This window comes from Tachysurus fulvidraco, chromosome 22 (assembly GCF_022655615.1).
Source record: "Tachysurus fulvidraco isolate hzauxx_2018 chromosome 22, HZAU_PFXX_2.0, whole genome shotgun sequence".
Classification (NCBI taxonomy): Eukaryota; Metazoa; Chordata; class Actinopteri; order Siluriformes; family Bagridae; genus Tachysurus; species Tachysurus fulvidraco.
The window spans coordinates 16,507,607-16,522,606 of NC_062539.1; the positions used below are offsets into that span (position 1 = coordinate 16,507,607).

The 15,000-nt window shown below is 42.9% G+C and overlaps 1 protein-coding gene across 3 annotated transcripts in view; it reads right to left on the minus strand.

Moving 5' to 3' along the window:
• Positions 1-15,000, minus strand: part of LOC113646834 (zinc finger protein 236) — a 30,629-nt gene that overhangs the window by 1,490 nt on the left and 14,139 nt on the right. For all 3 annotated transcript variants that reach the window (XM_027153296.2, XM_047806629.1, XM_047806628.1), the window contains exons 13-29: positions 12,901-13,161; positions 11,458-11,744; positions 11,262-11,348; positions 10,929-11,062; positions 10,507-10,589; positions 10,264-10,415; positions 9,983-10,165; positions 7,796-8,084; positions 7,574-7,677; positions 6,075-6,488; positions 3,447-3,592; positions 2,738-2,912; positions 2,397-2,594; positions 2,089-2,238; positions 1,844-1,983; positions 1,662-1,757; positions 1,324-1,467 (exon numbers count right to left, since the gene is read on the minus strand). In XM_027153296.2, coding sequence (XP_027009097.1) covers positions 1,324-1,467; positions 1,662-1,757; positions 1,844-1,983; positions 2,089-2,238; positions 2,397-2,594; positions 2,738-2,912; positions 3,447-3,592; positions 6,075-6,488; positions 7,574-7,677; positions 7,796-8,084; positions 9,983-10,165; positions 10,264-10,415; positions 10,507-10,589; positions 10,929-11,062; positions 11,262-11,348; positions 11,458-11,744; positions 12,901-13,161 — 3,043 coding nt within the window. The remainder of the gene's footprint in view (positions 1-1,323; positions 1,468-1,661; positions 1,758-1,843; positions 1,984-2,088; positions 2,239-2,396; positions 2,595-2,737; positions 2,913-3,446; positions 3,593-6,074; positions 6,489-7,573; positions 7,678-7,795; positions 8,085-9,982; positions 10,166-10,263; positions 10,416-10,506; positions 10,590-10,928; positions 11,063-11,261; positions 11,349-11,457; positions 11,745-12,900; positions 13,162-15,000) is intronic.

Here is a 15,000-nt window from a genome sequence, read left to right on the forward strand (position 1 = left end):
TAAAATAAAAAAGATATAATATATAATATATATAATAACGCATGTAAATAAATTCTAATACATAATATAACAGTATAGAATGTAAGTCAGTATATAATCAAGGCTAATAATAATATATAATGCACATGAATGCAATCATTATTCTGATTTTAATCAACAGACAGACGGACAGACAGACAGACAGATAGACAGACAGACAGACAGACAGACAGACAGACAGAAAGACAGATAGATAGACAGAAAGACAGATAGATAGACGAACAGACAGACAGACTTGTGTACTTGTGTGTTTACATATTTTCCTCTGTGTGTGTGTGTATTTGTGTGTGTGTGTGTGTGTGTGTGTGTGTGTGTGATTATTAGTATGTGTGTGAGGGGGTACAAGTGTGTACTTGTGTGTTTACATATTTTCCTCTGTGTGTGTGTATTTGTGTGTGTGTGATTATTAGTATGTGTGTGAGGGGGTACAAGTGTGTACTTGTGTGTTTACATATTTTCCTCTGTGTGTGTGTGTATTTGTGTGTGTGTGTGTGTGATTATTAGTATGTGTGTGAGGGGGTACAAGTGTGTACTTGTGTGTTTACATATTTTCCTCTGTGTGTGTGTGTGTGTGTGTGTGTGTGTGTGTGTGTGTGTGTGTGTGTGTGTGATTATTAGTATGTGTGTGAGGGGGTACAAGTGTGTACTTGTGTGTTTACCTATCTTCGTGTGTGTGTGTGTGTGTGAGGGGGTACAAGCGTGTACTTGTGTGTTTACCTATTTTCGTGTGTGTGTGTGTGTGTGTGTGTGTGTGTGTGTGTGTGGGGGTACAAGCGTGTACTTGTGTGTTTACCTATTTTCGTGTGTGTGTGTGTGTGTGTGTGTGTGTGTGTGTGTGTGTGTGTGTGAGGGGGTACAAGCGTGTACTTGTGTGTTTACCTATTTTCGTGTGTGTGTGTGTGTGTGTGTGTGTGTGTGTGAGGGGGTACAAGCGTGTACTTGTGTGTTTACCTATTTTTGTGTGTGTGTGTGTGTAATCAGTGTGTACCTACCTGAGTGTGTGAACCTGTTTGTGTTTGTTAGTATGTAGCTGTGTGTGTTTATGTGTATACTTGTTTCTCTGTGTGCGTAGGTACTAGTGTGCACTTGTGTGTGTGTGTGCAACTGTTTGTGTGGGTGTGTTTATTAGTATGTGTGTGAGAGGATACAAGTGTGTACTTGTGTGTTTACCTATTTTCCTGTGTGTGGGGGGGAGGGGGTAGGTGGACTAACATGTTAATGAAGAATGAAAGAGAAAAAGAGAGGATGATGAATCGATTAAGAGATGAAGAGACTGAAGTTCACCTTGAGGTGTGTTTGTCGTTTGAAGGCTTTGTTACACACGCTGCAGACGTAGCAGCGTTCTTTGCCGTGTGCTATTCTCCAATGTCGCCGCAGCACGGCCGCAGAGGGGAACTCCATATTGCAGTAGAAACACTGATTTGCTTCCTGCACACACACACACACACACACACACACACACACACACACACACACACATGTTTATTAACACATTTAATCCAATGCACAACACTGCTTACTTACACTCGTAACATTTAGCTGATTAAGGTAGATCAGAGGTTTACACACACACACACACACACACACACACACACACACACACACACACTGAATCTTCTTACCTTGGTTTCCTCAGACTGAGGTGTACCCTGTTGACTTGTACTCGCTGGCTGTACCGATGATCCTTCCTCACACACCACAGCTGAGAACTGCTGACCCTGAACACACACACATTCTCAAAATGTTTAGAGTGTGTTGTTTTTTACGATCTCGTACCTGTAAAAGTGTGTGTATGACTCCGCACTTGTGTGTTGAGGTTCAGTGTGACCGTGTCCAGGATCTGTGTGTCCGTCAGCGCAAGTGTGACGTTGCTATCGGTGGTCACATTTCCTGATGACATCGACATGTTCTGGGACAGAGAGGTACTGGGAGCCAGAGTGGTAACTATAGTAACACACACGCACACACACACGCAAAGATGATGATGATAATAGATGAGTAATAATGTCATGAAGGGTCATCGAGTGCGATCGTGGGCGTGTCTTTTACCTGCCATGTTGGAGGGGGCGGTGCTTTGTGTAAGGAGCTGCTCAGAACTGAGTGGTAGAGAGTTGCTGCTGGAGGGAGGTGTGGTCAACCTCAGAGCTCCGCCCATTTGAACTCCTGCACCTGTACATTGAGGATTCAACAGATCCTGACCTAGAAAGAGATTATTATTATTATTAGTTGTAGTAGCAGATTAATAAAAAATTACATTACTGCCATTCACCCTCATCATGTTTGTGTGTAATGTATGTGAATACGTGTGTGTGTGTTTGTGTGTGTGTGTGTGTGTGTGTGTGTGTGTGTGTGTGTACCTGATATAGTGAGCGTGATTTCCTGGTTGCTGTTGGCCAGTGTGTTGGTATTAGTGGTATGAGTGTGTGTGTCTGAATGTGTTTGTTGGAGTGTGTGTGCATGTGGGTTGCTGATGGTGAGTGTGATCTCCTGTGCTCCCGAACTGCCCGTCCCCACCAGCGCCGGAGCTCCGACCACTTGAGCCAACTGCTCAGAGCCTGTACACACACACACACACACACACACACACACACACACACACACACACACACACACACACACAGGGCGTCCGATTAGTTTAATGGAATCCTAACGACAAGACTTCGTCGTGTGTGTTTGTGGGTGTAAGTGAGAGACAGACCTGTGTGTTCCTGCTCTGTGAGGTTGCCGATGGCGACGCTGGGGTTCTGGATCACGACATTAGTGTGACCTGAAGCATCGCTGGCCAGCAGGTGTGCGTTGGTGTGTGCCGATAAGGTGGAGTCGATACTTAATACACCGCTCTGTAGAGTCTGCTGCAGGATACTAGGGTCAATCTGCACACACACACACACACACACACACACAAGATTACACAGCGCACACAAACACCCTTGCTAAGCCTTGGGTTAAAACTTTAGTTCTTGTGTGTTACAGTATGTGCGTGAGGGGGTACAAGTGTGTACTTGTGTGTTTAACTATTTTCGTGTGTGTGTGTGTGTTTATTAGTATGTGTCTGAGGGGGTACAAGTGTGTACTTGTGTGTTTAACTATTTTCGTGTGTGTGTGTGTGTTTATTAGTATGTGTCTGAGGGGGTACAAGTGTGTACTTGTGTGTTTAACTATTTTCGTGTGTGTGTGTTTATTAGTATGTGTGTGAGGGGGTACACGTGTGTACTTGTGTGTTTACCTATTTTCGTGTGTGTGTGTGTAGGTATCTTGTGTGTGTAGTGTGTATCTACCTGTGTGTGTGAACCTGGGGTTCTGGATCACACACACACACACACACACACAAGATTACACAGAGCACACACACACACACACACACCCTTGGTAAGCCTTGGGTTAAAACTTTAGTTCTTGTGTGTCACCTGTAGTGTGATGTTGTTGATGTTGGATGTGTCAATGCCGGATATCTGGACGTTGGGACAAAGCAGCCCTGATGGTGCGAGCTGCAGCTGAATGCCCTCTAATGTGGCCAAACCTTCTGTTAGGGATACTGTCAGATCACCACTCGCTACAGACACACACACACACACACACACACACACACACACACAGTTCTTTAATAAATCTACCTTTTCCACAGACTGAATTAAAAATAATATTTGGATGGAGCTGTGAGATGATGTTCAGCAGAGAGCATCAGGACTCCACTGCCTTCACTGTGGTTCAGCTATAATAACAATAACAATAATTTCATTTCGGAGTCCTACTTTAAAGAACTTAAAACATCTGTAAGTAAGCTGAAAAGTTCTGGGCAAAGTGCTGAGGCCTTATAAAGAGGAAAGTAGAAATTCATCTAAGTTTACTAAGGTAACAGGAAGCAGTTGCACGCCTGCGGACCTTCAGACTCCATGGCCGATATATATCCCGAGGCTGTAATAGTGGGATAGCGAAGATAACACGATGTGTACGAAAGTTCCTCGTGTTCAGGGTTGTGTTATATGCTCACACTCCTTGAGTTTCCTTGTGCACAAATGTCTTAAATATCTTATTTTATTTTATGTAAATGAAGGAATAAAACGTGTAGGTAACCGTCTTTAAACGCGATCGCTTGCCGTTAAGCCTGAAGAAAAAAAAAAAAACAGGTAGTAGAAAATACAAACTAAAGAAGCAAATTTATCACCTAATATAAGCCAATATATATATATATTTGTATACGTAGGTATATAAATTTGCTTTATTTTTACAGTACGGCTTCCAAAGTTCCATCCATTATTTAGCAGCTTATAAAATAGCACTTGATCCAGCAAATGGCTATTTTCAAGCGGCAGTTGAAGACCTACTTATTCAGGAAACACTTCAATTAGCACTTCTTTCCTTATCTTTTGCATTTAAAAAAAAAAAAAACAACAAAAAAAAAAACTTTGACACTTTTTCATTGTAACTTTGAAAAAATGTTTTAAACTCATGGTATCTTAAGTATGTAACCTAGTGAGCAGCATTAATGTATTCAATGTTAGAGATTTAAGCACTTATGTACGTCGCTGTAAATGTAAATGATGATGATATTATTATTATTGTTATTATTATTATTATTATTATTACTATTATTATTGTTGTTATTATTGTTATTATTATTATTTGTAAATGTAAATGATGATGATATTATTATTATTGTTATTGTTATTATTATTGTTATTATTATTATTATTACTATTATTATTGTTGTTATTATTGTTATTATTATTATTATTTGTAAATGTAAATGATGATGATATTATTATTATTGTTATTATTATTATTGTTGTTGTTGTTATTATTGTTATTACTATTATTATTGTTGTTATTATATTGTTGTTGTTGTTATTATTATTATTATTATTATTATTATTATTATTATTATTATTATTATTATTATTATTATTATCATTATTTTATTGTGCCAACACATGAAGTAAGGACCATAGCCTATATATATATATATAAAAACACATCACAGGAGCTAGTCAACAAGATCTAGTGCCAAACTGTGACTGGGTGTGAAGCTTCATACTAATTATTAGGTGTTTTGTGCTGCTAAACACACTGAGCATACAGACAGTGTGTGAATTTGGATCTGTAGATCGTTTTAATGACCGAGTCGCTTAAGCGGACATATAAAAGAGCTGGACATCAATTAGAATCCAAAAAAATTCATATTATAATCTTCCTCCTTCATCTGATACGTATTCGGGTTAGGATTAGAATGAAATTTCTACAAAAAGTCTTTTGTAGCGTCGTTAATTATATTTGCACAATGACGGACTTTACAAATCCGATTCGGTATTAAAGCCCCCTGCTTTGATATGTACCAGTTACAAGGCTTCATGAAGTGTTCAGTGCATCAATTAGCTGTGTGTAGCAATGTCCCAAGCTGCTCAGATCTCCCAGGGATTTGGTTTTAATTAGATTGCAGTTTCAGTTCAACACGTCAGCCAAATGCTGTGTCATAACCGTTGTAGCTGTGGTGTGATTAAACACGTCTAACGGCTAGCGATGTCGGCTGTCGCGTCGTCATTTCAGCGTTTGTGGATGTTGTTTATCTTTTAGACCGTTTAATCCTTAACACTTATCTTGTTATGCTGCAAAATAAAATGAGCTTAACTCGGGCTATACGTCATGACGTTATATACAAATAAAAAAAAAAAACTAAAAAGACGTGACCGTTTACTCCGACGTCGTCCGTTCCTTTAAAGCCGGACGGTTTCGGCAGTGTTTTGGTCTTCACGCTAAGCACTGCATTTGCTGGATGAACTCTACACCTTCACCGAAGTGAAGCATGCTGGTGGTGGCATCGTGTTTTTAGGTATCAGAAGGACTGAGAAACTGGTCAAGGTTAAAAACAAGAGCAGGTCATTCACAAGAAATGTTTTGAGGCTTATGCAAGGGTTCTCCTTCAAACTAGGCAAAAAGCTACACTGGAATGGTTTTAAACCTAAGAACCTGCAGTGTTCCTCAATTTGCTTGAGCAAAATAGGCACAGATGTTTTGTGCATATGTTATACATATATTACCTGACATGGTAGCTGGAAGGATAGTCTGACCCACGATTCCTTGCTGCAGCAGGTTGGGGTCGTACTGTCCTGTCAGGACCGGATTGCTGTGGATGTAGATGTTCGGGTCAGCACCTGCGCTATGCAGGAGGCCCACAGGAGGCAGTGTTTCGGTAGCGGAGGGTGTGGCCTGATGCCCAGGTGTATTCTGGGAAGTCACATGGCTCTGAGCGTGGTGTCTGGACTTTCTGCTTTCAGGGCCGGACCTCAGGTGGCACTGCATGTGTGTTTTGCGGTGTCCAGAAGTGCGGAAGCGCTGATCGCAGTACGGACATTTGAAGGGTTTGGAGCCGGTGTGCAGGCGCATGTGCACCTTCAGGCTGCCTTTGGTGGAGAACGCGGTGCTGCACATGTGGCAGGTAAACAGCTTCTGACCTGAACACAAACACATAACTGTCAGGACTCAGCCCGGACTTTGGCCACGTGCATTTGTTTATGTTTTGTGTCACATGTCTGCCCCGCCCTTGTCTCTTCCTGCCTGCTTCTGCACACCTGTTCCTCATGTGTCTGATTGTCCTGTCTATTTAGTTGAGCCGCGGTGCCTCGAGCAGCACGGAATCCTCTGTTGTCTTTTGTTTTGTCCTGTTGTTGTCGTCCTGTCTCAACTCTGTGTCTCTGTTTCGTGTTTTTTTAAGTTAATAAACCTTCTTTTAGCTATCCTGCATTTGGGTCCGTTTTATTCCCCCGCCCGTGACACATAACAAGCAGATTCACCTACAGCACCGCTCACACACGTATGCTTCCTGAAGTCTACACTATTTTACCGTCCTTTCACATTTTAACCACACGACTATAATGCTTATCTACCCATCCATTTCCTAATCATACACAGGGTCGTTGGGAGCCTCGAGGCACAAGGCAGGGGACACGGTAGTAAAAGCCCCGACTAATTGCATGGCACACGCACAAACACTCTCACACACCCATTCAAGATGCCAATCAATTTACACCGCAAGTCTTTGGACTGGGTGCACGGTGGCTTAGTGGTTAGTACGTTCGTCTCACACCTCCAGGGTTGGGGGTTCGATTCCCGCCTCCGCCTTGTGTGTGTGGAGTTTGCATGTTCTCCCCGTGCCTCGGGGGTTTCCTCCGGGTACTCCGGTTTCCTCCACCGGCCCTGAGTGAGTGAATGAGTGTGTGTGTGTGCCCTGCGATGGGTTGGCACTCCGTCCAGGGTGTATCCTGCCTCGATGCCTCTATGACGCCTGAGATAGGTACAGGCTCCCCGTGACCCGAGAAGTTCGGATAAGCGGTAGAAGATGAAGAACCTGGATCAACCACTTGTACAAACCCCCGTATAGAACATGGAAAGTCCAAACTCACAGCAAACATGCTTTTTTTTTTTTTAACTCAATCAATATCGAAAGAGACAAAGAGATAAAGTTTAATGAAAGGATAAAACTTAGATTTGCTTGTACGTAGAAAGAGATGAGTCACTAACCCTTTGGCTTCTCACCCACCTGAGTGTGTTTTAATGTGGCAATCAAGTGTGGATTTCACGGTGAAACTCTTCCCACACTCGTCACACTTATACGGCTTCTCTCCGGTGTGAATCCGGACGTGTCTGTAGGAACACACGATGGCAGACTGATGTGTAAGTCAGTAGAAGATCAGATAGAAGTATGAGATAAGATATGATCAACAGGGTATGTTGTTTGGTGATCCCCTTCGTGTGTGTGTACCTAACAAGGTCGCTGGGCTTTTTGAAGCTTTTTGGGCAAAACTGGCAGCGGTTTTGAAACTTGGGTTCATGCTCCAGTGTGCTCTTATCCTTGATCTCACTGATGCGATCTCTCTCTGCAGCAGACTGGATCAGGACCTTCTCGGAGACCGAGGCATCGTTACCCGGGTCGCTCTGAGCCAGCTCGGCCGTCTGTTCCTCTGAAAACATAACGATTCCTGACCTGATCCGCTTGGTCAACGATGGGTCTTCGACGTCGACTTCCACGGCCGCTTCGTCTCCGTCCAGAACTGCGAAGAGATCAACAACGAGGACGTGTGACCTGACTAAATAATCTGGACAAATTAGCGAGCCTTTGATCGGAAAAGCAACAACGAGGACTTAGATACCTCGTCACGCTTTTCTGTGAATCTCGAAGGCCCAGTTCAGACCTGATATTAACATCCGTGATACTAATAATTCGTCTGATTGATTTGCGATTGCTTTTGGTCGGGGAAGGGTTGCCAGATATTCCCAAATCGAGCCAAAGCCAATTTAAATCCACGTTATAACTACAGTAACGGTAAAGTGTGAAATAGTCCGAAATACATAAACAGAATGCTAGCTGATGATGTCATTACGGTGCTTTATTCTTTTCTTCCGGTTTAAGCATAAAAACACTTTTCTACATCCGTTTACACATCTATAAGCATCAAAAGTCTAAATACTGCGAATCTGAACGGAGGTGCTCTTATTTCGACTCGGCTCTAATCGTCCCGTAGGCGAGCTCATCGATCGGCGGCGTGGAACTATCGATTACATGTGCGCCATGATATACCGCTCTATCGGTCTGATAGTGAAAGAAAAAAACCTCATTAAAAAAAAAAGATTAGATGGAAAAGTCCTTCAAAGGTGTTGAACTGATTTTGTCTTCGAATCCGCCTTCGTCGTTTATAAACGCTGAGCGTCTGCGAAGCTTCTGATTAATTTCCCGTAACGAGCGGCGCAGTGACCGGCTAAAGTTAACAAACTGGAGACACGGATAATAAGAGTATATTTCTTATCTTGAATAATGAGCCATCACCGGTCTTTTGCGATAACGCTACGACGCCACGGCATGGCTGAGATCTCAATTCCGGTTAGTTGGAAAGTTTATATCGATGCACTCTTTTTAATACGTTATCGTTTCCATAGCAACGACTAAGTCACAAGGAGTCACATTTTTGGGTCTCCAGAGTCGGCGGTTGTTCATTTAAGGTTATATCTTCAGGATGGAAGACTTAAAGACGCGGTGCACGATGTTTGAAAACCAACGTTGACATTTGAAATCACCAAAACAAACACGCCCCTAACGGAAATGGGTGTCGCCCCTGTTTTGATAGCTCCGCCTCACACATACATACGTAACCCAGGCGACTATTATGGCGGCCTGCCGGGGCGGCTGGTCGAGGGGATATTTTTATCAGTAAATGAACACAATGAGTAATACTGTGGTGATATGAATGTGTTTTTGTAGTACTGTGTGTTGTAGCGTGAAAGGTTTAGCTCCGTTTCACGCGGAAGTCGTTCAGTTTTCTCCAGCGCTGGAAAGCTGATCCTATATCAACACGGGTGCTACTTCTTGTCTTATCGTAAGTCTTTCTTCGCTTTTTGTTCTTATCCGCCATGTCGATGTTTCAATCGCTTTCTGCTAATGTCACACACGCGCACTGAACACTCTCTCCTGCCATATTGACAAGACACGCCCCTTTCTGCTCATTGGCTACACGTTTGTTTCGTTATTCGGACCGATTTTCAAACATCGTGCACCGCACCTTTAATTTAATTTATCGTCGTACTTATTTCGAGAGAAAGAGGGGAACCAGTGGAAGAGAGGCTGATGAAGGAATAGCTGTTTATCGCTGCTATAATGTAAGTGATAAAAGGAACTTGTTTAATGGACATTCCATATAAATATATGACTGGTATCGGATGTCACGCTTTCTTTACTTATTTAAAACGAAAAAAAATAAACAGAAGGCAAAGTCCTGCGACAGAGGAATAAAACCGTTCATTTGAGAAATAGTCTGTAGGGCAGAGACAGTAACTCGATTTAACTTGCTGACGTTTGTTATGTCGAGGCTTACAGTATGAATTTTAACAAACTAACACGGATGCATATTTTTTTTAATGATTAACGCTAATTATTGTTGTTGTTATTATGTTGTACCTTTGGGCCCGACGGCATGAAAGACCTTCATGTGTTTGCGGCGTAGCGGGTGCGTGCGAAAGCTTTGTTCGCACAGTGTACAACGGAACGGCTTTGTGTTCAGGTGGATGATCATGTGCCTGTTCAAGCTGCCGTTGGTGGTGAAGGAGGAGTCACACACGTTACATTTAAACGCCTTTACACCTGCAGAGAGACAGACGGGCAGAAAGACAGAGAAGGAACGTCGTGTGCGTACCGAATCTCACGATACGTCGTCGGCTTCACGTCCGACTCTGGATTACCTGTGTGCGTGTTCAGGTGGGATTTGAGAATGCCGCTGGAGACGAAGTTCCGTCCGCACAGGTTGCAGCAGAACGGCTTCTCGCCCGTGTGGGAACGAATGTGCTGCTTCAGGTGACTCGATTTCTTAAAGCCCTTATCGCACACGCTGCACCTGATCGCACCGGAAAAACACAATAATACACGATATCACACATCTGCTGTATCTATGTACCTTTATGGGCAGGTTTGGAAATGTATCTCACCTGTAAGTCCTCTTGCTGTGCTCCTCTTCATCCTCTTCATCCTGGTAATCAGTCCGATTTGAATCTTGTAGCAAAACAGTAGTCTACACACACACACACACACACACACAAACACACATTCCCTTAAAGCCCTCATAAAGCCTCTATTAGTAACTAGTAATCTGATTTATCATCCCATTTTGATCAACGTTTCATCAACGTTTGATGCTGAGTGTAATTATAGTGCAGCTATAGTCATATGGCCCCTTTAAAGCAAATGTTCTTATCAGTTCTGCCTCATTTCCTCACTATACCCTACTGTATTCCAAATTTAACAGCTGCATCTCGGCTAGGCAGTTTACATATTCATCGGATATTAAAAACCCTGCATTTAGCTAATGAGCAGTTTAGAAAAGTGTGTGTGTGTGTGTGTGTGTGTGTACCTCTGTGGTGTGCACGTTTAATAAGCTCTGTGTGTAAGTGGAGTTTAGAGCCTGCGACTCCAGCGTGCTCGAATCCTGCAGCTGTTGCACCGAAGAAAGAGCGGGATGCTGAGTATAACCTTCGGAGATGAAACCTGCGAACGAACAGACGTAAATTCTTAACACACCGTCACCTGGTAAAGATGCTAAAACTCTGAGTGTGTAGGAGAAAAAAATTGAGGATGGATGGGAAAGAGAACACAAAAGGAAAAATAAGGTGTGTGTGTGTGTGTGTGTGTGTGTGTGTGTGTGTGTGTGTGTGTGTGTGTGTGTGTGTGTGTGTGTGTGTGTGACCTTGTGATAGTGCCGGTTGGTCATATGCAGGTTGTTGGAGGGTCTGGGTCCCGTATTGGCTGATGTGCTGAGCGTTCACAAATGAGTCTGAAGAGAGAGAAAAGGGAGAGATTGAGAGAGAAAAAGAAAGGAAGAGAGAGTGTACAGGATGCTACAGGACAAGTTTATTATTTTAGACAATATGTGTAGGTCTCACCTGCGTCCTGTACCATAGGAGCCTCCCCAAGTGCAACCGTTTGATTTCCGCCCACCACTTGCATCATGGCCTGAGGCCCCGCCCCCATCATGGAACTGGATGTCTCCAATCCTGTTGCTCCTACCTGCAGGTCATGGGTAACTGTGTTAGCTCCACCCAATGGGTCCTCGACTGCACCGGATCCACCCATTGGGACTTCTACAGAACTAGCCCCTCCCATCGGATCTTCGAGAGGCGTGGTTTCGGATGATCCCTGCTGCTGTCTAAGCTGTTGAGCCAGTTCGTACCTGCACAGAGGTAATAAGAGGTGATTAAGTCAGAAACAAAATCTGTTAAAACTATCCTAAATGATAACATCTGCACCCTAATCCAGAGCTCGGAATCTGAATGTTATTCCTTTATTAATCTTAATCTTTATAACTCGATATTAAACCAAAACCCTAATCCCTTAAATCTAAATTAACCAATTACCACTAATTCAGTATATTAAACACACAAATTTCTATATTAATATCTAAACCCTAATAAATGTATGAATTCATCTTTTCTCTTTAAATTAATAATTTACTACTAATCTAAAACATTCGACCCAAACCTGTAATACATAAAATGCCTTAAATCCTTAATCACTTACCCTTCGTCGACAACTTAAATCCCTTAACCCATAATTACTCTTTAAAATCCGTAATTTAAAATAAAAACTAATCTTAACACAATCTCTAATATAAACCCTAAGACTTAACTTCAATATTTAAACCCTAATCTTTAACCTAATCCCATAAAGCAGACCAGAAAACCAGACTATTAAAATCTAACCTGCAATCTTTAAACCCTCTAAATGAATTGTCAACATCTAAATTACTCATACCCTTCATCATTAACTGCAAAACCTACACCGTCAATTTTATTTTTAAACCTTAATCCCTAATGTCTGATCAAATTCCTAATCCCTAATTTATAATCCAATTCCTTATCCGTAATATCTAATCTAATTCCTAATCCCTAATCTCTAATCCAATTCCTAATCCCTAATCTCTAATCCAATTCCTAATCTCTAATCTAATTCCTAATCCCTAATCTAATTCCTAATCTCTAATCTAATTCCTAATCCCTAATCTCTAATGCAATTCCTAATCCCTAATCTCTAATCTAATTCCTAATTTCTAATCCAATTCCTAATCCCTAATCTCTAGTCCAATTCCTAATCCCTAATTGCTACTCCAATTCCTAATCCCTAATCTCTCATCTAACACCTAATCCCTCATCTCTAGTCCAATTCCTAATCCCTAATCACTAATACAATTCCTAATCCTGGATCTCTAATCTAATTCCTAATCCTTAATCTCTAAATTAATCCCTTAACCCTAAACTCTAACCGGTAATCTTTAACTTTAAACTCTATTACGGAATATATCTAAATTAATCCTGAACCCCTAATCTCACCTGTGTGTCTTCATGTGCTTTCTGCAGTTAGGCGAGGATTTGAAGGTTTTCTGGCAGTAAGGGCACATGTAAGGTCGAAGGTCGCTGTGCGTGGTCATGTGGCGTCTCAGGCTGCCGTTGGTGGTGAAGGTGGTGTCACACAGCAGGCACTTGTAAGCCTTCAGGCCCGAGTGTGTGCGGATGTGAGCCTTCAACACACCCGACGACGCGAAGCCCTTGCTGCACTGCACGCACTTGTACGGCCGCTCGCCCGTATGCGACCTGCAGGCAACACGTTTACGCGCACATACCACTGATCATTAGCTCCTCTGTTTGCTTGAACAAATGCTTAATAAGCACATAGGAGCTCGTTAAAATACCGCCGTCGTTGTACGTAAGCGTTATTCACCTCACTGCGGGCTTCATTTGAGCCTTTCTCCAGTGGGTTGTGTCAAACGTGTATACTCAGAGGCTAATTAGCCCCATGAAGGTCATTTGTCTCATTAAGGTGAAATATACTGTATGTGTGGGATTTTCTCTTCTGCTGGATGCCTGACCTTTTTGGATTAAACTGAGTTAATCGGTTTAGGAGTAAACATTTTGCTAAGTAGCTAAGCTAAGCATGTAGCTTTATTTCCCAATAAAACCGATCTTTTTGGATTATTAAAGCCACTCCTAAGAAAGGAAAAGAAAAAGAAAAGACATTAAAAAAACGAAGATTCAAGACGACAAGACAAGCCAACGTTTCTGCTGTAGATAAATGTTTTATAGCGATTGAGTATTTTAGCAGATTCAATTCTGTGGAATATTTGTGACCCAAAGTTGAGCCACGTCTGTAGATGAGACAAAAGCAACCCCCAAACCGTCCTAGAACCGTCTCTCTACCATTAAATGTGAGTATCAATTATTTGGGTCGAATCTCATACATCCAATCACTTCTCATGCATTTTTAAGTATCGACCATCACCCCCATCCACTATTACACCTACCCACCACCACCCCATCCACCACCATCATATCCACCACCATCCGTCCACCATTACCATAAACACCACTAACCCATCTACTACTAACCCCATCCACCACCACCCAAAACACCACTCCATCCACCATCACCCCATCCCTCATAACCACATCCAGCATCACCCCATCCCTCATAACCACATCCACCACCACCCCATCCACTATTACACCTATCCACCACCACCCCGTCCACCATTACCATAAACACCACTAACCCATCTACTACTAACCCCATCCACCACCACCCAAAACACCACTCCATCCACCATCACCCCATCCCTCATAACCACATCCAGCATCACCCCATCCCTCATAACCACATCCACCACCACCCCATCCACTATTACACCTATCCACCACCACCCCGTCCACCATTACCATAAACACCACTAACCCATCTACTACTAACCCCATCCACCACCACCCAAAACACCACTCCATCCACCATCACCCCATGCCTCATAACCATATCCAGCATCACCCCATCCCTCATAACCACATACAGTATCACCCAATCCACTATTACACCATCCACCACAACCACCCCATCCACCGTTACCATAAACACCACTAACCCATCTACTACTAACCCCATCCACCACCACTCCATCCACCATCACCCCATCCAGTATCACAAAATCCACTATTACACCATCCACCACAACCACCCCATCCACCGTTACCATAAACACCACTAACCCATCTACTACTAACCCATCCACCACCACCACCACCCAAAACACCACTCCATCCACCATCACCCCATCCCTCATAACCACATCCACCTCTATCCCATCCACCACCACCTCATCCAGCCCAGACATCGCCACCCCAAATACCACCATCTATTCCACCCCAACTGGAAGTGGACGACTGGTGAATCCCACCTGACTGCTCTCACCAGTTATCACAAAGCCTAGATAATCCAATAACAGTCATCAATCTGGAGACTGAAGGCAACAAGCTAACTACGCAATCTGTAATCACCACTGGGGTCATGTTTTAGACCCAAGGGTGCTGAATCTGCAACAATAGCAGCAGGAAATGAGCTAGAATTCATCAAGGTGGTATCACCAACATGCTGTGAAAGTAGCTACG